Genomic DNA, 22,726 nt, shown 5'->3' on the forward strand with positions numbered 1-22,726 from the left:
TTCAACTGGCATCAGAGCTGCCAAGTTCGATCGTCTTTTATGTGAACTTAATGAACACCCTCAAGATAATACATTATATAATATTCTCCCAGGCCATGGAAAAAAGATTGGAAAGCACTTCATTTTAATCTTTAGTATTTTATATAATCCATGTTGAATCAGTTGTACTGGGTATTGTGGACAGAATGCAATTTAGTTTAGCCTGCTTTATATATATTTAGGTCACAGACTTTGGTTTTGATAAGTATGAATTGAAACATATTGTATCTTAAGTCATCTTAGTTGACAACTGTGGCCATGAAAAGTACATCGTCCAGCTTTTTACGTTGAAGTATGTATTTTTTTGTTTGAATATTTGAAGATGGGTTTTAAAGATTATTTAACAACCATTCTGAAGTTTTTGACTGATATATTAAAGTGCTCATATTATGCTCACTTTAAGCATTTTTTGTGTTATTTGTGTCATACCCATTAATCTCCAGTTGAGGGCGGCAATACTATTGAAAGGGATATAATCTCTTTCAAATAAAGAAGTGGAGAAAGAAGTGGAGGATGGACAATGAAAGAGTTTGTTGTAAAAGAAGAAGAATTTAACCTTCAAGTAAACCTTGTAAGATACTAATTTAGAGACGATGAGGTTTGTGTGCTCGAAGCTCTTGCCAACAGCAGTAAAGAAGGATTTTTTCTTTTGTCTGTTAAATCATTAAATACATTTTTGCTATATGATGGAAATAAGTGTGCAGATATAGGCCTATAATTAGTTAGGTCTGCCAGATAGGCGTTTCTCATAAATTGGGAATAAAGAATGATCATGTGTTACTGACAGAGCTATTATTCTAAAAACAGCCTTTTAGTACTTAAGTACAGTAGTGAAGTAGTTATACATCTCTGACCCCGTGGGACCTTTTTTCGTTAAAAGAAATTTGTAGCCTACGGCAGTGAATGGGGAGAGACATCATTTTGTATCCTGTTTGAATTGAGCCATGAATTACACATATGATTCATGTCAATTTAACGCTTTAGTGTGTAACTTTTTGTAATAATGAACGTCCGTTACCACCATTGCCAAATGAGTTGATACAAAGCTAATTAAGACTATCGGCTCCACAAAACTCTCTCTGTATTTATTAGCATGGCTGAGCGACTTTCGTGCGCAGAAACTGGAGTAAAGATAATTACCTCTTCTGAAGAGTTCATGTTTTTTTTTATCCTTCGTGTCCTCCTTGGCTACGTAGCAACTGTGTGGAGGAGGGGTGGGGGTGAAGCGCGATCACGGAAGGCTTGTGTTATGTGGCTACATCGACAGAATTGTTGTCATTACTTAGAATTCCTATTGGGGGAGACAGAAACTATGCACTATAGCTTTAAAACATAATTTTGCAAGTCGAGAAAGACAGTTTGTCGTAGTACCAGTTAGTTTTGTGTGAAACTGCTCCGTGAACTAGGCAACATATCACGTCTTGCACAATATGTCACCTTGCTTGCTGCTTGGCTTGTTCACTACCTAGCTAGCTTAGCTATGTTCCGCAACATTTGACAATTATCTTACCTGATGTCAAATGCAGTATGCCAAAAATACTGGATATTGCATCCAGTCGAATTTTGCAGTATGCAAGCCAGCCAGAATACTTTTTAGGCTATTCCGACCCACAATCCCTTGCGCAGCATATATGAGCAAGAGGGTCAAAGTTCAAGGAGCAATGTTATGAATAAATAGTATGCCCCAATTGTATACATACTACATGCAACAATGCATACTTTGTAAGGGCAGCTGTAGTACATACTAAAAGTAAAATGAAAAAGTATGTGCTTTGGAACAGGAAGGGGAGGGAATTCGTCTCTCTATGGTTGCCACAAACGTGCCTTGTATTGCGAATTTCCTGGTGGTCCCTGAAGGCAGCCGCAGGAGAGGAGGAAGGAACCGTGGCAACGCAGCCTGTCACAAAGCTAACGTTATCCGCGCACTGCTAAGCCCTCTGAATGCATCAGCTTTGTCAACAACATGCACTTAAATGTTTACCGAGGCTCTCTACCATTTGATATTTACTTCGTAGCTTCCTCTAAAGCGTAATAACAGATTTACAATGGCATTTTTTAACGAGCCAAGCTAGCAGACCTTTTCGTCGTCGTAGCCACAATCACTCGACCAGCTAACCAGAACGAGTTGTTGTTAGCTTAAGCTGGCTTGGTGAATATGGCGATTGTGTCTGGCTCTTGTGCCAGGGTAAACGGCTCTAGAAATGGGCCGTCTGTGTCAGCTACACCCTCTGGATCTGTTGGACAGTCTCAACCCATGATAGCGGTATGGGAATGGCAGGATGACCTGGGCTATTGGCGGCCTTACAGCGGCCAAGTGAGCGCCTACATCGAGCGGTGTTTGGCATCGCGGGGCCAGAGAGGTGGAGGACCCGGTTCAACGAGCATCTGCCTCGGACAATCAGACCCAAGCCTGTCGCCTTATCTCATTGACATACCAAGCTTGAAACAGTTTCGGCAGGACACAGGTGAGCCATGTCACACAGTATGACATGTAATACCGCCACGTTAACGTAACGTTACATTCGTAATCTTTTTTCAAATGTTGTGTCTGGAAACCTAGCTACAGTTATCAGGCCAGGCTAACGCTAGCTAGCTAGCTACTTCGTTAGCATACAGGGGCTCTGTTGTTTTTAGTGTTTACATAGCTTCAAGCTGAGATCAGCCAGGTACCCAGGGTGAAGTTATGAAATGTAGACAATATGGTCTTAGACGACTCTGTTAAATGCTTTTGTGTCTTCTAACGTTAGCTAACTTTTCCACATAACCTTTCTGTAACTCGTCACATTGCTGACGCTTGTAACATTAGTATCATAAAAACATTTTTATAGACTGACTTTCATGTGATGTCTTTTTTATTGCTTTTTATTTTACTTATTGATTGTATTGCTTTTACCTTTTTTTTAGAATTTTTTTTATAGTTTATTTTGTCTCTCTACTATGTTTTGTTACTTGTCTTGTTTTTATTTACCCCAATTTTGTCTTGCTATTGTTTGGCCCCAGAGTTTAGCTCTCTGTTGTGATATTGACCTCTGGATATCCTGTTTTTTTTTAAGACATTTACATTATTGACCTCTATTGCTGTTACACCTCAACTGCTGGGCACTTTTCTCTGTAATGGTCCCACTTTGGGACTTAGGCAGAAAATGTGGATTTATTTTTACACATAAGGCTTGCATAATGTAACTTTAATTTAGTATATTAAATGATGGTCATCTTTTTATTTGCAGGAAAGACACGGTCAGTACGTCGGTCCCTGTTTGCCCAGTCCTCAGGCCTCGGCAGTGGTGTGTACTGGGAATGGCTCAACGATGAAGGAGGATGGACTCCATATGAGACTCGAACCTCTATCCTTTTAGAGCACAGCTATCAGGCCCGCCAAGGCACAGCAGACTTGGGCCCGCATGGATACAATTACATAGTGGATCTTACATCTCTGGCCCAAGTTAACAAAGCAACGGGTTTCAGACGGCAGGTCCGACGGCAGTGTAACCTCCCCTACCCACTGGCCTCCTCTGGCCCCCCAGCTATCCCCTCGGGCCTTGCATGCTCCTGCCAGCAGTGTTTGAGCCACAGCAGCACAGGACCCATGCCCAGCCGTTCACGACATTCCTTTTCATCAGGCAGTCTGAACCGGCCCAGTCTTCAAGCAACAGGGAGGGCTACAGCAGCTCATCCCACTTCTGTCTACTCGCCGTACCCTAGGAGACCCCTCTCTGTCGGGGCAATGTCCTGGGGCAGCCCCTGGCCTCCACCGCCCTCTGGTAGTCAACTCTCTGCACCGCTTATGACCAGCTCTACCAGTGCCAATGGGTTAAGGTTGGTGTCTGATGTATGTGTGTGTGTGTGTGTGTGTCGGATTGTGATTTGGGTTGCAGTGTAATGCAGTCAGGTTAGAGTGAAACAACAGCGGTGAGATGTCCCTGTGGCTCAGTTACAGCAGCAGACCTGGGATGCATGTCATGGGCCCCTCTCCACCCTTTCCTACCCTTCTCCTTTGCCTTTCCTGTCTATCTCCACTTTGACCTATCTTGTAAAACAGGAATAATATCTGTAGCTCCAGCCCTGCAGTGGTATGTTTATTTTGGCTCAGTTCCTGTGACTGTGTCTCATCTCCAGCCTTCCTTTTTTCTGTTCCTAACATAAAACACTGCTTTGAAAGAAAAATTGTTTACTGAAGTGGTATAATAAATATACAGTTAACTTAGTTTCCTAGGGCTCTAATAGGTTTCATTTTGTGTAGTCTCAGCCACTGGGAAATTATATTAATAAGAGGGTGGTAAAATGCTGGATGTTCTCTACCTAGCTCACACTGTGATCTGTGTTATGAACTCATCCTCTTCATTTTTGCAGTGATGGCTCACACTTCTTTCTCTGGAAGGCTAGGTAGTAGTGCTGGGACAATATGCTTTTGTCCCGTTTTGATTATTTCACCATACATGGGTGCCGATTTGATTTGTATTGCGATTTTCATTTATTGCGGTTCTAGAAGTATCGCGATTCGATAGTACGGAGTATTGCGACAAAAGTTGAATAACACACTTCTAGAGACAATATATCATGAGACATTTCTAAAAACTAATTGTTTTCTAAAAAAAGAATGCACATCACGTGTCAGTCTGACATTTATTTAATTTGTAAACAAGTACATAACCTGGATTTTCTGCTTTCGGTCAGTTTTGCTGGAAACGGATATGATGTAGTCGCCGTTGGCGTAGGGATGTAACGGTATGAAAATTTAACCTCACAGTTATAGTGACCAAAATTATCACGGTTTTCGGTATTATCGCGGTATTTTTAAAAGTGTGTTCAATATGTTCAGAAAGCACTGATAGGCCTACACAAGCTGAAATAGTTTCAAAAAGTGTAACAGTGTTTATTATATTACAAAAATATAGGCAATAGGCTTGTAAAAACTATTGAAAACCGGCTGCTGAAACACCGGCCGGCTGTAGGGTGTCTGGTAAGAACTTGAAACCAGAGATGTCTGACTTTGAGATCCAGGAAGATTGATTTACAACTCGAACATGGAGTTAACTATGAAGTTGTATTTGACGTTACATGTGAAGTTGGATGTGGTTCTGAAATATAAGCAAATAATAATGCACATTAATAACCATCTGACTTACTATGAACATTATTTACCAAAACTAAATGTTATAGCCACCAGCATATAACAAGAAACAATACTAAGAATTACATTCATTGCTCTGTAATAATTAACATAAATGTAACATATTGCTCAGTAACACAAACTGAGAATAAGCCACATCTATTACAACACACATATCCATAACGGAGCAATAATAATAGCTAAGCACGTGGCTCCACAGGCTAGTCAGTTTACTGGCGATTGCACGTTGCTAGCAGATTGCCCTAACACAACCTGAATATCAACACGTGGCTGCACAAGTAATATTAAACAATCTACACATCTATCAGCTATGTAATAAGAAACACAGCAACAGCAATATTATCAAGGCGATAATATATCTCTCTCTCTCTCTCCAAATAATGTCACGTCGTAACACGGGCTAAACTTACACATCGTAGCAGAACACTTATTGAAGATAACGAGGCAGTAAAACCCATGACAGTTTAGCAAGCTACAGAATAGTTTTAACTTACGTTCTGGGCTACCCACATCACTTCAACAAGTCCGAAAACGGGAAAGGAATGATAAAGAAAAAAGTCCGTTAAAATGCTGCTACATTCTGTCCCTCTTCTCCTGTCTGAGCGCAGTGCGCCTGCGTGGCAACTTCAGGAGCCTCGGATGAAGCTGGGAAGGATTAGACACACACCGTGTTAATCCACCGCGATAATAAGGATATTTTAAATGAAAACGGTAATAGTTACCGTCAACATTTTTACCGTGGTTTACCGTTACACCGGTAATCGTTACATCCCTACGTCGGCGATACCGTATAAACAATATTTAGATGAATCACTGGTAAATAAAAAAAAAATCACAATACATCCGATTTTCGATTTCCCCCGCATTTCATAGCAAAATGCTACTATATGCTAGTGAGAAAAGACACTTGCAGAAATGTCAGCAAAAAAAGTAAAGCTGTGTTATTTAAAATAGGTGTTACTTTTCTTACTCCATACAGGGATTTCTAATGCTATTTCAGGGCCCCTTTGATTGTAGGCTAGCTGGTGTCGAAATGGCCTCATAAATCAGTCACACATTTCCTCCTATTGTGTGACCACGTCCTCTTATTTGGCTGATAGGTGATCTATGAGGGTAAAACATCCACTCAGTGATTTTTATGTTATTTGAATGTTGAATGTCTTCATTTTTTGTCATTTTGTGTGCTTGTGTGTTGGTGGTTAGAGCATAGGATTCCCCGACTACAAAAATGAAGACTAACAGGATTAGTGCTAAAACACGAAAAAGTCGCATACAGTAGTTGTTTGACAAAAATGTAATCAATAACAGAACAGAAAATAATTGTTAGTTTCAGCCCTAAACTGGATTTGGTTTAGAACTCCATTATACCTAAGTACTAACAATTACTCATTTCATTTCTGTGAAGGCCATTTTGCACAGTAAACCGTTTTTTTTGGGGGCATGTTCATCAATATATCGGGTGTTGAGTCACGCTCCCCTAGTTGCATTATGCACAGTCAGTCAATATTAAGTTGTTGTTAATCAATCTCAGAATCTCTTAGTTATTTACTGGCCAGTCTGAATGTGGTCACTGTTTCAGCTAAAGTAAGTAGCTTAAGTAAAAAGGTAAATAAAACCTTTTGCATTTAATTCACAGGCAGGTTGTATTTTCTTGTCTTGATCTGGTGCCAAAGCTATTCCTAATGTACTTCAATGTTCCAATTCTGTGAAGTGGATTTGAAACTGAAGTCGTTTGTAGTCTTTGTTTAGTTTTTCCTGCTTGGTTCATTGTTGCCGTTTTTACTGACTGAATGCCACTGTCCTTGTTTCCTGTCCTGCAGTGTTCCTTCCATCTCTGTGCAGCTGAATGGATCGACCAGTGTAAGCTCTGCCCTGGCAGGTAAACGGCTCACTAACCATCCATCCAATTTGACTGTTACCTCTGCTCTATTCTGCACCACACTTTTGAGTTGGTTGCAGGTTTCATTAATATTTGTGGTTTATGTGCCTTTCTCTCTGCATTTGTCTTGTGAATGTCAGTCTGTTTAGGAACAGCCTGTCACAAAAAAATTGGAAGATGGGGCTTAAAAAAAATAAATAAAAATAGAACACAGCCTTAATGTCAAGCAAACTTGAAAAGAGTGGGGGAAACGATGTAATTTAAACCAAACAAAAGTAACATCCTGTTTGTTACAACACAATACATAAAACAGCCTGCACACAGGCTAGTTTTTATTGAGAGCCAACAGAAGTTCCATCATGCTGTGCAAAGCATTTGGCCCTGGATGCAAAAGCTTGATTAACTTCAGTTTTTCCAGTCTTTATCCTGTAAGACAGCTATTGTCCCACAGCTCCACCCGGCACTGGTTTTTGTATGAAAGCTCAACCCTAAACAACATAATGGATGAGACTTCTACTACTAACAAATACATCACACCTCCATAAGTGGGAATACATTCATTTAGGTGATTTGCATTTCAAATAGCTTGGACTGTTGATGGAAAAAAAAAATATATATAATCAGTGATATTACTACTAACTACTAAACATCTTATGATGGCAAAAATAAGCCAGCAGGTTCTTGGCACTAACAGCAGTCATCATGACTAATGGAAAGTTGAATGTGTTGCATGTGAATTTGAGTGATATCACGTTTTACTTGTAAATTGAATATCCATAATTGCCGTTATATATTGATGCCGTTATACATTTTCAAATCCTAAGATACCTGACAAATACATCAATGTGTGTTTTGGCATTTTCCTCTCACCACATTTCTTTGCATGCTTCCTGTGACTTATAGATTAATGCTCTGCATTGCTTTTATAAAGGCCTTCTTTTATCCTCACACATGCTTGTTTGTAGCATCATGGAGATTCCTTCAAAATCAAATCTGTCTTGAAATTAAATCTGCACAGTGTGTCTCAACTTCCACATAAACCATTTATAATGCTTTGCCTGTTCATTGCGCCCAGCTCACTAGTGTTAGCATGAAGCAAAATCACTGTCATTTCATCAAGTTTAAATATCAGATCTCACAAAGAAGTTCAGTCTAATTCAGGAGAATCTGAGCCCCACTCTGTGCTAATAAGGTAGAGCTATTTGAAGAGCTAACACAGTAATTCCAAGTATGCATATTTATCAGATGCGTCTACGGTATATCAGTAGTTCATTTTCATGGAGTATTTTTTGTGAAGCAGAATATAATATTAGCTCAAGATGGGCAACTCAGTTAAAAAAAAGAAGGTGGTAGAAATTACAAAGGAATCTTAATACTGTAGATGTATTCAACAGTAAAAAATTATGTTGATTTATGCATTTGAGTAAATCATTTTAATACCATTGACTTAATTTGGTGCCATGAGGTTGGATGCTGTATTCTCTGTGCACCTCGTTACAGTCTGGCGCTTATTAACATGTGTGAAGCTAAGCTTGTTCTCTGTTTAACCTATGACCTGTAAGATGCAGCAGGTGTACTCCAATTTAATTTTTATAATAATGTACATTAAAATGTGAAATGATTGCATACGGGGCCATTATGATTGTCTTTTAGAATTTCACACCAGCAGGCTGACATAGCAGGCAGGCAAGTTGTAATTGTCATAAAATGGCAAAATTGACATCCAAAGTGAGCGCTCACTCAGTCTCTTTTTTTCTGCTGCACACTTCTCAAATTATGCCTCGGTTTCTTGGCTGTGATAAGCTGACTGAATCAATACAATCAGCCTGGAGGAAACTTGTGGACCAGAACCTCATTAGTGAAAAGCACCGTACCATGACTTTGGTGAATCATTTAAAATGGAAGGTCAATCATGCGCCGTCTTCTCCAAATGTACCGTTTTAATGATCATAAGTCAAAAATGAACAATAGTGGTAATCAGAACTATTTAAACACTTTATTCAACCTTTTCAATGTTAAACGCATACAAGAAATACTACTGCATCCACTACTGTTTAATGTAGAATTTAAGTACACAGGTGTAGACCAACATAACTTTCTAGGGGAATCAGCCTCTTACAAGTGACCAAAGAGTACATGAATGTTGTACTCCTTGGGCTAGCATTGAGTTTCTATTTTCCCCTAAACTGGCAAATAAAGCAGATATTCTGGAAACATTGTCAGGTTTCAACTAAACTGTCCACTAAAGTACACTACTTCAAGTCTCACCATCGATTTGAGGTGAAAAATAGGCCAAAGTGATCTTATGTAACTTCACTTCATGTTCAACTTTTCATTTGTAAAACAATTGATGTTCTACTTCTTTTTTGTAAGAGGGTACATAGTGTTGCGTTAGATGGTAATGCTAAGTCTTACATCTGCAACACCAAATCTGTTTTCTCATATGAACTCATTGTCTGGAGTTTCCCCTTCCACAGATGTAGCACGCAACAGGAGATAGTCCGTGTCAGACGCATTCTCACTTACTGGAAATACTTTGGTTTAGGTGAGGGGTGGCGCCTGGGTAGAGCAGCGTGCAGCAGACAGGACATGACGCGGATTACGGTCACGTAGCCGCTTTGTAATTTGGTCATAAACAGTCTCTTGCTGTTCCTTGATATGGTTTGACAATTTCGGGGTCGGCCATACCGTCAGAAGTTCCTGAATGTTGTCGTCTCTCCAATTGAGACATTTTTACTGGAGCCTTTGTGAATCACAGTTTTCACCCTCAGGTGTTTGTTTTCTTCCTTTTTCGTGCTAGCCGCGTGATATCATCAACACGCCCACTCACTCGCTGTAAATTCTCTGGAAAATGACCTGTTCCATTGACACGGGCACACATGGGCTCAATCGGACATTACACAGACTTTGTACACTTAAGCTGGCAGGGTAAAGCCTGTTTAATGTCCAGTCATATTGATTCAGACCTTTGCGTTCTCACATACAGCTCTGCAGGTGTAGATAAGTTCAGGTTTGCAGTGCATGTGGGAAAGGAGCTATAGTCTGCATTGCAAAGCTGTTCACAAGGAATGTGGTTTTCATCATTCCTTCTAGTCTGCTGATTGATTGGTCTCACTTCCAGCTCCTGGGCACCATCAATTCTCAGTGGATCTTTTTCTAGACTCCCAAGATAACTTGAAGTTTTTACTTTGCTAATGAGATGAATGCTAGTTTTACAACAGAAATCCTGATTGCAAAAACAGCTTTACTCATGAATCAAAGTGGAGATATCGTAGAGAAGAACACATGAATGAACCAAGGCCACATGTTAAACATGATCCATTTGGTTTTAATTTGAAAGTACTTGCTGTGTTCATGCTGTGTCTAACTCCAATGCTGTTTGTGTATATAAATGAATGAATGAATGAATGAATGGACACACTGGAAACATCAGTTGCTGCTACATTTCTCATACATTTGATTTGTTCCTTTCTACTCCTGCATATCTCCACTTGCTCTCAACCCTCACCTGCCCCACTCTGCCCCGCCCCATCCCACCTCAACCCCCCCCCCCCCGCTCCAGGCATGGCCTCCATTTTGATGTCAGCAGTGGGACTCGGCGTGCACTTCACCACTGCCCCCCTCCCTCAACAGCAGCAGCAGCAGCAGCAGCAACAGCAGCAGCAACCTGCTCCTTTCTCTCTTCCTCCTCCTCTCCTCCCCCCAGCCAGCAGGCCCAGCAAGCCCCACAGCAGCAGCAGTTCAGTTAGGAGAGCAAAGAGGCAGCACAGGAGAGGTAGCTACCACGCAACAAGGCCCTTCCTCCACCTCTTTTTCTCCACCGTTCTATTTTGGTCCAGTTATCACACAGGCTTGATGAACATTTCATTCTGCTGCATCCATTCACTTTCATTTGTCTTTGTTTATTGGGCGTGCTCCCACTACTTGCACTACTCCAATTTTGTGTTAGTTGAAGAAAGTGCTGCTGCAACTGCTTTTTGTACAACTGTCAAATAAGAAAGCTACGTGTGATTGTGCTCTGAACTGACTTTTTAAGACGACATGTCTGACACAGCTATCACTGACCTCTCTGCTGCTACCGCCTCCCAATTTCATTCCAGTTGTCAAGATCAGCTGCTTACCTACCATAAAATCCTGCTTCTCCTCAGTGATTTGTTAGCTCTTGAAGATGTAACGTGCAGCCCCTTTTTTTTTTTTTACAACCCGACCATTTTAACAGAAAATTGTGCGGGAATCTGAAAAATGTGGAATAGTGCAAACGCTGCCTACAGCGGTGTAAATGTAGCATTAGAATATTCAACAGAACTTATGTGAATCATATTCTATGGCTTTCACAGCCAACAGATCGCAAAGACATGTCCCATGAGCTACTGCTACAGTATTAGTCAAATGATCAATTATTTATTATATTATGTTTTGATGGTGAATTAGTCGTTACATTTTTCAAGCAAAAATGCCAAAACTTTTCTGGTTCCAGCTTGTATCTGAAATGGGAAAATGAAAATAATTGCATAAGTGCAGCAGTTGCAGCACTACTGCATTAAGTATCAACCCAGCTTAAATCAACCTTTGGACATAATGTATCATTAATTGTCAAACCTGCTTTTTATTAAAGGAAGTTTGCTTATTGAGAAGTTACTGTTAGCCATCAAAAAACCACAGCAACCAAAACAAGTAGCAGTATGTGTTGTACAACGTGGCAATGTATTGGATTTGAAATATTAAGCTTCGCTTCATTGCTGCCAGTTTTCTGCATTGTCATAACCATAAATTACACCTCCACACTCATTGTCTGCCGCTTTTAACTTGTATTCCTGCTCTTGAAATCAACAGGAGACACATCAAAAACTAATCCGTGAATATATATTGCAGATTTTTCTTCTGCTGGGAGAAAATAGCCAACCTTCTAAAAATCTGGAAGTAAATGGAGCCGCCTTGTGTTATAAACTCAAAGACATTTGAACGTTTAGTTAGCTTTCAGAAATTTTAGATATTAGTTTCCTAAACAGACTTGAGACTCCCGTGTGTGTGGAGATGCATGCACTAAATTGTCTGCATCCATCGCTCATGCTGCCCCTCACGGTGAACACTGTATGGTTCATTGTCATCATGCATTCAAGTTGTCTCTGTGGCTTAATGGGTTTGCATGTTCTGCATCCTGTGCAGTCAGATGCACATTGGCTACTTCTTGATTTTAGGATGTTCGATTAGCAGCAACCTGGACTCATTTATTTGTATATAGCAGAGGCAGAATGGGTAGAAATCCAGAGCTTATTTGGCTAAAATTCTAAAATTAGATTGTGAATTACTTGATATTGGGAAGAAAATCATTTCCTTTCATCTCACCAAAGTCTTATTTGGTCTTATATTTCTATGGCAGTTTGTTGGAATCACCATTTTAGTGTCTGACCTGTTACAGCTCATTCATCACTGTGCTTTCTCTTTTAGCCTCAGCTCAGAGACCTGAGGAGGTGATTCAGCGCTACATGGAGGTAGTTGCCGGAGTACCAGATGAGGTAAACGTTTATTCGTAAAATGATATGGCCGTTGCTGGCCCTAAACTGGGCTGTTTTAGTTATTGTGACATTAAACACACATTCCCTGGGTTTCCCTCAGGATTGCATTATCTGCATGGATCAACTGTCCAATCCATCCGGCTATGAGACACCGTCCACAGAGGAGGGAGGCCAGAGCATCCTGCCAGACACTGTGGGGAAATTCATCAAATGTGGACACACCCTGCACATGCTCTGCATGCTGGCCATGTACAACAATGGGACAAAGGTACAGAACCGTTGTTGACTGCATGGAAAGTATTGTTTTTTTTATTATGTGGACAAATTGTTGGCAAAGTTACAATGGGATAGTAGTTCGACATTTGGGTGAAAGTTGTTTACCGGTATTTGCTTTTTTTTGCCGAGAGTTAGCGGTGAAGATTGATATCAGTCTGTGAGTTAAGTACAGAGCTACAGTCAGGAGGTGATTCGCTTAATTTAGCATAAAGACTGGAAGCCACTGGTTGCCTGGCAACCTCATGGTAATGACAAGACTCCAGAAAGTCACTGCGGCGACTGCTGGTCGCCAAGTAATATTTCCAGCATATAACTCCATACTTGTCGTTTTTATTTTTCACAGATTAAACAACATACGTGTTAATTAGTGAATTACATAAGACACCATGAATGTGGTATCCATCATCATCTTATGATATCAGTCTGTAAAGCTCTACTGTTAAAGAATATGTTGTGACAAGGGCGCGTAATGAATGACCACATGGATTTCCCCTTGTGGAATAATAAAGTTTACCTTGACAGCTTTCAAAACTACCTCACATCTAATTTAAATCTTGTACCAATCACACAATCCAATAACTACTTGTGGACATGTGAAACCAAAGTTCAGCTGTACGGCGTTTGCAACATATGCTGAGGTGTCGCCATTGCTCCACCGTTGCAGGGAATGTGAATGAAAACACATCAAACATGCTAATGCACATCCCGTGCCGATCACCGGGATGATAAATGTTTGGGTGCTTTGAATGTTTAATTATAGCCCTGGTGGAACTAATTGTAACACTTCTCCTCATGCACAAGCTTTATTTTGTATCATTCTATTTAGTATTTTCAATTTCACAGCATAAGAGATGCTTTTTAGTTTTATAGCCTGTTGTGACCTGTTGCCTTTTGGGAAAGTATTTGTTTAGTGTAATACAAAAATCTCCCTTATTTTTTTACAATAAAAAATAAAAATAGTTTTACCAAAGTTGCCAGTGAGCAAAATGTTACCTCCGTCCCCAGCAGAATCACTAAATGTACTGGTTGATAGTGACTTTGTGAGGGTGAAGAACACAAAACAAAAGTCTCATCATTGGATCGATAAATATTTGGTCAGCACTTAACCAGGTTTACATTGATTGTTTTAAAGGCTATCTGGTTGGGTTTTCTCCTCAGGACGGCAGTCTGCAGTGCCCCTCGTGCAAGACAATCTATGGAGAGAAGACTGGCACCCAGCCCAAAGGCAAGATGGAAATTTACAGCATCGCCCAGTCGCTGCCAGGCCACCCAGACTGTGGCACCATCCAGATCATCTACAGCATACCACCTGGCATACAGGTACGTCTGCATGCTGAGCGCTCTGCCAAGTATGTCAGGTGTAAATCCAGCTGTCTTTATTTTACAGTAATCCTTAATTTTCTTCCAGGGCTGCAAAATCAGAGCATAAAAAATTGGGGTTTTTAGCACACCAGATACAATTTCTTCTCCTGAACCAAAAGTGAAAACATGGGGTCACATTACAGTCAAGGACTCTACAATTACAGATTGACATCAGTAGATATTCTATTTGAATGGAGAGAGTACTAGCACCTACAGAGTGTGTTGCATTATGGGTTGTTTGTAGCCTTAATGTTCAGTTCTGCATTGGAAATGTGTTCATTGTTCAACATTAAAAAAAGAAAAGAAAAGCTAGCACTCATTAAAATAAATGTAATTCATTGCAAGGCTGGGAAGTTTCTTCAAGTCTGTTTATATTGCTTCTTTTAGAGTTGCTTAGCCCTAAAAAGTATTTAGTTAGCACAGTTGAACCCACAGGAGTTTCCAACAGCTCGTGTAACCTGTTTTGCTGCGATGGAGGAAATTTCCTGACAAGTAAAAACGAGTCGAAAGTGTCTCCAGGTGTCTTTTCTGACAAAATGGACCGGGAAGCAAATCGTTTATCAAGCTTATCAAGAATTAACAGTATTACGGAATGTCACGAGAAGGAATTAAAAAATAAAGCTGTCTGAGAAACGCTAACAGCCAAAAGAAAATAATGAGCCTGACAGAAGAGTGAGAGAGTATGTGACCGATAGACAAACTATTGTTATACTTCTAGCTAAGTATTTCAGGTTTCACTTTTACGAGAGAAATAGTATCTTAGAGAGAGACTATTCTGAAAGTGTTTCCCCATCTTGAAAAAAGTGTTTTTCTAAAAACAAGTGTTGGAAAGGGTGGTGTTGTCTTATAATTAGGGTGGTCTAATGTGTGGGCCAATATGGTACATCCGAAACAAGTTTGAGGGGTGGGGGCTGAACACATGAAATGACTGGAGGAGAAACTGCAGTCTGGACTGAAGCTCATTCAGTGATACAGATTGATGTTCAGGCTCGACTATAGAAGAGCATTCTCCTCTGTCCCATTGTGTGGGGTTCACTGTGACACCCTCATTTGTTCTAGTCTTGTGGGAAAACTAATTTATTTCCGTGTCCTGCTGTAACAATGCGTGCAGATAGATTGCAGCATATGTATCGCTGATCTAAAGTTACAAGAACTGGAATCAGATTTGTATTGAGCCGTTTGTCCACCGTCATCTCTTAAAACCCAGTTATTTGATTATTGTATTGTTCCAACTGGTCTCTGATATTAAAACTTAATATCTTTCCAGGGCCCGGAACATCCCAACCCAGGACAGCCGTACACCTGTAGAGGCTTCCCTCGCTTCTGTTTTCTACCAGACAACGACAAGGGCAGGAAGGTAAATAAAAGCAACACATATCACATCTGGGCCTGAATCTACACTTCAGGCGCTTGTACACTGTGGTCAGACATATACAGACAGTACAGGAATACAGACCTCAGGACATTTCAGGGGGGTTTTCTGCATAGAGAAAAGTTTGGTTTTAGCCAGCCCCAAAGGAAAATCACCAGCACCAAAATGATAAGACTTAATAAAAAATAGTAATTCAAATCCTCACTTAATGTGTTTCGGAGCAATTTACCAAACCGTTAAACAAGCAGAACATAAACTTGAATATATGAGAGCTAATCTCAGTTTTATTTCCAAAACCGGTCTGTACCAGTTTTGTTAATTGGGGTTTTATTTTCTCAAGCATAATACAGTTTATCAAATTGTCAGAAATTACAGGAAGATGATTTCTGTCAAATAAGGTAACGCTGACTCGTTGCCTTTAAGTACGCAAACCGATCATGCTTACCGTCATGCGTAGTCGCGCCTGCATATACAGAGATTGTTATGGCTCCACCTGCGTCCGTGTCCATGTATCGAACCACAGTCGTCACCTACAGCTCAATCAAGAAGAATTTATAAAAAAGGTCCACACGATACATGTTTAATGGCTGAAGGGGAATTAAATCCACGCCTCGGTGTGCCATCAGTGTATGGAACAGCACTGAGAGGTTATCGGCACCTATACCCTACCACAGGTACAATCAATCAATACGTTCAGTCACATCACTACTAGAGCATCAGAGTGGAGCCAAAGTGACACACCAGGTGCATAAAGCTCAATACCATTAACACAAGACTCTGCTTAATGCTCCATCAGGATTGTAGTGTTTCACTGTGATTAAATTAGGAACATTTTGTGCTCATTACAAATTTGTGTCGTTTCCATGGTGAATTAGTAGCTCATTTCCTGCTTGCTGGCAACTGGGGCTGTACACTTCAGTTTCTATAAACAATCTCTGATGTAATTCAATAATGGAAAATTGGATTTCATTCCAGCTGTAGCGTCTGTGCTTCAGACCCACTTCCATCATCGGAGCGTGATGTTCCCCGTATATTTGAGATCGGACACAGCTTGTCCCGTAGTGCAGTAAACAGCAGGGGCCTTTCACTAGTTCTAGTCAGAATGTTTAGAAACTGTTCCATTTCCGTCAATTAGGCAGCCCATCTTCATGATTAAGGCCCTGTTTACACGAATACGCTCGCGGGTGAAAATGACAAAATATTTGATCAGATGTGCCTTTCGTTTAGATGGCAACGGCGTAAAAAAGTGAAACCACCCTCCAGAGTGGAAATCTTAAAAATGCTTCACCGTTGCGTGTGTGCGTGCATTGAGCAATAACTCCACCTCCTCGTCTGTCCAGACAAAATTGTCAGTTTTTGTTGTTCACTTCGCGCTACAAGGGAGAGGAAGAGGAGAGGAAGACAAGTAGAAGGAAGATTCTACGCAGGCGCGCGGACTTGGTGGATCGCATTTGGCACACTTTTGCGTCATCATATGCACGCAGATTCTCTCTCCCCCCCCCACCCACCCCACCCCACCCAAATAATATTTGTCTAAAAAGTGAGAATGCAACGGCACTTTTGCATTTTCTCTTCAGATCGTTTTTGTGTAAACATAGCCTAACTGAAGTTACGTAATCCCATTTCAGATAAATTGTAGACTGAGTTAGACCGGTCTCTAATGGCAACTGCCTCCTCTCTAGATGTCTACATTGATTACGTTTACATGCACATAATATTCCGGGGTTTGCCCTTATTCCGAAAAAGACGATATTCCGACTAAGCAGTTTATCCCACGTCTTAATCAGAAAATGCTATATTCGGAAAAAGGCCTTATTCGGAATATCCAACCGGAATATGCCGTTTACATGACCTGTATCAAATTCAGAAAATTGTCATTCGGAATAATAGTGGAATATTGGTGTGCATGTAAAACGTACTCATTGATAAGCTTTGTATTGTGATTTTTCTACATGCTTTTTTAATTAGCAAAGTTCAGTATATTCAAGTACAGTCATGTATTTGAGTACATTTGTGGACAAGGGTAGTCTCATCCAGCTAAGTTTAGGCCTTTTTCGTGCAAAGATTCTTCAATATTGCCGTGACAAAAGGTCCGTCGTCGTGCTGGCTTTTCTTTTTTTACACTGAACCAAACAAACAACGGTGGTATAATTCCGCCCCAGTGTGTGATTTTTAGATAGCATGCTGGCATTCCGGAAGCAAAAGAGGTGTGATGTGTTACACGGCACCGCGTTCCCGCAAAAATATGCATTAATCAACCACCCAAACACGACCCGCAAACCGCCAACTTCATGCATTATGTAAGGAATAATGTAGAGCGAGCCAGTCAGTGTTGTGTTTTAGAACCCCGACAGGGGTATAAGACAAGGAAGCTAATTCTTACATGCAGGAAGGCAGAACCAGAAAATGTTTAGAAGAATGTTTTTACTTGAAAAAGGACTTAAATAATAAGATCAATGATACAAAAATAGTTGCTAATTTTTTGCATCGATTTGTTTCCACTCAAAACGTATATGCATAAGCGCTTTGTGGGTTTTCAATTAGAGCTCCCTAATGTTCACTCCTTGTCTCTCTTCTCTATTGGAAAGGTGCTGGAGCTGCTGAAGGTGGCGTGGATGAGACGCCTCATCTTCACCGTGGGAACGTCCAGCACCACCGGAGAGCCCGACACAGTGGTGTGGAACGGCATCCACCACAAAACTGAGATGATGTCCAACTTGTCGGGCCACGGCTACCCCGACCCCAACTATTTGGACAATGTTCTGTCTGAGCTGGCCTCTCAGGGCGTGACAGAGGACTGCTTCAAACCTCCAGGCAGCAGTAGCAGCAGCAGCTAGGTCACAGCTCCGTGCTCCACACACTTCCACTCAAGGCAGACCACCGAGTTCAAATCCCCCTCTGTGGCCAGGTGGACCCTCTGCAACCTCTCTCTGTTCTTAAGTATATTCAGCATCTGTCCGAATCTCATTGAGTGAGCAAAGGGGGAGAAGTGAGCTAAATAAAAAAAAGGTCTTGAATAGGGATGCTAATTAAATTTTTCTCTGAACGATAGGCAACCCTCGTTAACCGGACAAGCAGGCAACGGAGTCCCAGTTCACCCATCCAGGATGCTCAGACACGCAATAAACCCAGTACTGGGTGTATTGTCGTGGACACATGCAGCCACTTTGCTGGAACTGCTTGCGCATGCATCTGTGCGACTAGGGTTGGGAACCGAAACCCGGTTCCAAATTAGAACCTCTTCCAAAATGCCAACAACTGGGTACCCGTAAAAAAGAAAAAAGTTTTGGTTCTGCTTATCGGTTCCAACTACACATGGCGCTCTTTTCTGGACTGGACGACGCAAAGTGATACAATTTGTTTTGTTTAGGCAGTATGGCCAAGATTAGACAGAGTTGCAAGCACACGAGTCAGCTGTGCGCCATGGACCGCAGGTTTTCTACTCTGCTCCGATCGGCAATAGCGGCTGCCTCTCTCAATCGCACACACGTCATTCTCAACCCAGTATAATTTTTTCCAAGATGCAATTAATGTTCCTTTGCGTTTTAACTCGTATGTTTATATTGACCGCCATTTCATGTATAAAGTAAACAAGCCTGCCTGTGTCTCTCGGCACGCTGCACGGAGACAGACACAGGCAGAGCGGAGGAGAGTCTCAGAGAGAAGAGCGTTTTTCTGTGAGCATGTGATCCGTTTTTTACCCCGCCCCTCAAAGAATCGGAATCAATTTTTAATTATTTTTATAAATTTTTTTTTGCATTTTAGGCCTTTATTTGATAGGACAGCATAGACATGAAAGGGGAGAGATAGAGAGTGGAAATACATGCAGCAAAGGGCCGCAGGTTAGAATTGAACCTGCAGCCGCCGCAGCAACGACTTAGCCTCTGTACATGGGGCGCAAGCTCTACCAGGTGAGCTACCCAGGCGCCACGGGAATAAAGATTCTTTAAGAACCGGAATCGATAAGCAGAATCAAAATCTTTGAAATCCAAACGATACCTAAGCCTGCGTGCGACAGACACTAGTCCGCAGCTGTCTGAGCCTGTCTCCACCTGCGAGGTTGTCAGCTGTGCGTCTGCCTGGCAGACTGTGTGTAGGACGGCCGATTCAACTGCCAGTCCAAGTGGCAGGTGTCACATAGCTATGCGCTGTAAGCACGATAGATTGTATAGCCTATTTTACCATACAAAAAGTTTTTAATTACTTTATTTTAATAATTTTGTTTTTTTAACTGTTTGACTGGTCAAAATTATTGTCGGTTAAACGGTTAATCATTAACATCCCTCGTCTTGACGGCTCTCTGGAAGAATGCTTGCTGAGAATGGTTACTGCTCCACTACATTCCTGCTCATCACATATTCCTGGAGACTGAACTCAGAGAAAAATGGAGCTGCTCGTACTCGAGTCTCTTTTTAATCAAAACTTCACAAACTGGAGATTGTGTTTTTTCTTCGTTTTGTCCCCCCCCCCCCTCAAGAGCCTCATGTGTATCCCCTTGTCCAGTTACCATGAGAATAACAGCTAACATTGGGGATAAAAAAATCCCTCTCATTAAGCACTTTAGTTCTGACGGTGCATTTAGCTGACAAGATGTGTGATTTCCCGGTAAAGGGCAATGAACTTGTTTTAAAATTGGGAAGTTATGCAATTAAAGTGTTTCTGCTGAAAGCCTTTGTGTCTTGCACAAAGACACACTGAAACTTCAAGTAGCAAAGTGAGTATATATTAGCCTATTTGATGAGAAGAGGCAATACTTAACTGATGTAAATAAAATAAAAAAACATGACACAAAAATATTGTAAAAAAAAAAAAAAAAATAAAGTAAAGCGGTTGTGTCCACAAATGCCAGTTGAGGAGAATAACGTGCATTTCTTAACATTTAACTAGGGTTGTACCGAATAGTTCAAAGCTTCATTCATAACGTTGACCTTCAAACAAAATGAATACACATGCAAAATAAATTTGAACACTGTTTCTGCACAGTTGCAGATAAAGATTAGGCTACACTAATCGTTTGTTATGATTAACAATTCTTTTTAAGATTTGTGGGCCTTTATTATGCAGGACAGCTGAAGATGTGAAAGGGGAGAGGGAATGACGTGCAGCAAAGGGCTGCAGGTCGGAGTTGAACCTGCGGCCGCTGCGACAAGGACTGAGCCTTTGTACATGGTGCGCACACTCTACAAGGTGAGCTAACCAGGCACCCCAACAAAATATTAACATACCCCCCCCCCCCCCCCCCACCCCCCAAGATGACACAGTAACTAAAATATTGAAGACCACACAAAACAAAATAGACAAACCAAATGAACATACAGTATGTATATGACAACACCATACACGGCTCTCCCCAGCACAAAGCTTCCTAGGAGCCCTACGGAAAGTACCTTCTCCATTTTCTAGTGTAGACATCCAATCTGGAAAACCGTTTGTATGACATCTTTTCAAACGCCGCCCCCTAGCACTAATATTAGTGCATAGCATTGCTACAAGCCTAAAGCCTGTTTTATGGTTCTGCGGAGGCTCCGTGCAGAGCTTTCGCCGTAGCCTACGTAAGTGGCCTGATGTTTATACTTGTGCGCTGGTGTGTGCGTCGAGCCAGCGTGTGCGTGCGTGATAGAGCGAGGGAGAAGTGAGTTTAGTGACGGTGATTAGCTTCGGAGCGAATACCAACTCTAGAGTCATAGTGAGAGAAACAAAGTGTCTCCCCTGTGCTTTCTGACCAAGGTGGGAAATCTGTAGCAGGAAAAGTTAACCCTCTCCTTGATGTCATGTTGTTTATGGAGAAGGAGAACCAGGAAATGAGTTGGGGGGGGAAATGCAACGCTACCCAGCCACGGCCAAGCGACGTGTAGTTACATTTTTCTAGAGGTGCACGTCAGGCTACGGCGTAGGGTCCGGCGTAGACGCGGAGGGGTCTGCGGGGGTATGCCGCCAATTCGACGCAGAAGCATAAAACAGCCTTTAGGGCGCATTTATCATTTCATTATTATTTTATGCTCTTATTGGATTGGCCTGCTGGCTACATTAATGATTAAGATTTTTTTTTAGGGTGATGACCTCAAAATATGACGACAGACAACGAAGACAACGAAAACCTCAATCGAAGCTTTGAATGTTTGTAAAGAAAAAAAAAAAAAAGAAAAAAACAATATTCGGTACAGCCCTACATTTTACACTACGCCTGATTTGACCATCTGTTATATTTTACTCCCTAACCCTAATTTGATAAGCAGATGTCTAATGCACTCAGTGATTTTTCATGTTTTGAATTTGCAGGAAATGCGCCCACGGGGCCTTCTGCTGGGATTGTTTTGTCACGTAGTCTGTAACAGTTTGTGTAAAGGGACAAGGTTGCATCGTATATAGCTCGACGACCTCAATCCTTTTGTCTGAACAGATGGGAAGGAACGCGGAGATAGAAAATGCTCTGGTTAAGGACATTTTACGGTGTGACAATCAAGGTCATCGAACTCGTCTTGATTAAACAAGACACACGAAGCCGCGGCGAGCACGTTATGTTCCCGCCGGCTGCAAACTCACCTTCTGTATTCACATGCATTGTTCTGCTCACAGTACCTCAGTACAGTTGCTGGACTGACTCTTGACATGTATACAAGCAAAACTGAGAAGAAAACAAAAACAAGTCTGCAATAAAGAAAAGTCAAAATGTATCCTGATTTGGCCTCTGACTTGAGTTTTGTCTGAGGGATGCAGTTTTTTTTATAGTTAATTTTTTATTTACATTTAAGTTTTCTTTATGAAGAAAAAGGCCTACAGTTGACAATCTACTTCCAACAATGCTGCAGTGATGTTTTGATCTAGATCATGAAAAATGTGTGAATTCATTCCTCATGTGGGGCTTATGATCCTTGAATACGGAGGGGAACATTGTAGTGTTAAAACCCCACGGTGCTGGTCCTTTTAAATGGCCTCATTACTTGGCTGCTGTATGCCCATTCAGAGTGATCATCAGAGCTAATGGCTCTAAGTAGGCCTGTGGCATTATAGATTTATATTAATCTTGTTGAGAGGTACCTACAGTAATTGTGTCCTGACCTCCAGAGAAAGATAAATTGAATGTTAAGACAAACACACGTTTCAGAAAATCCTCTGAGAAAATGTGCAGTAAATAAAACGAGGCACTGTAT

The 22,726-nt window shown here is 41.2% G+C and overlaps 1 protein-coding gene across 3 annotated transcripts; it reads left to right on the forward strand.

Annotated features, from left to right (window-relative positions):
• Positions 1 to 1,808: 1,808 nt before the first annotated feature.
• dtx2 (deltex 2, E3 ubiquitin ligase) lies at positions 1,809 to 20,355 on the forward strand. Of its 3 annotated transcripts, XM_036009020.1 has the most exons (10): positions 1,809 to 2,504; positions 3,267 to 3,855; positions 6,991 to 7,049; positions 10,612 to 10,824; positions 12,498 to 12,565; positions 12,666 to 12,833; positions 14,000 to 14,161; positions 15,471 to 15,560; positions 18,164 to 18,445; positions 18,479 to 20,355. In XM_036009020.1, the coding sequence occupies exons 1-9, from the start codon at positions 2,195 to 2,197 to the stop codon at positions 18,410 to 18,412; spliced, it is 1,908 nt and encodes a 635-aa protein (XP_035864913.1). In that variant the 5' UTR covers positions 1,809 to 2,194; the 3' UTR covers positions 18,413 to 18,445; positions 18,479 to 20,355. The 3 variants fall into 3 exon arrangements, with proteins under 3 accessions (XP_035864913.1, XP_031164039.1, XP_031164040.1); XM_031308179.2 differs by having other exon boundaries at positions 1,810 to 2,504; positions 18,164 to 20,355; XM_031308180.2 differs by lacking the exon at positions 10,612 to 10,824 and having other exon boundaries at positions 1,814 to 2,504; positions 18,164 to 20,355.
• The last annotated feature ends 2,371 nt before the right edge of the window (positions 20,356 to 22,726 follow it).

This window comes from Sander lucioperca, chromosome 13 (assembly GCF_008315115.2).
Source record: "Sander lucioperca isolate FBNREF2018 chromosome 13, SLUC_FBN_1.2, whole genome shotgun sequence".
In the NCBI taxonomy this organism is placed as follows: domain Eukaryota; kingdom Metazoa; phylum Chordata; class Actinopteri; order Perciformes; family Percidae; genus Sander; species Sander lucioperca.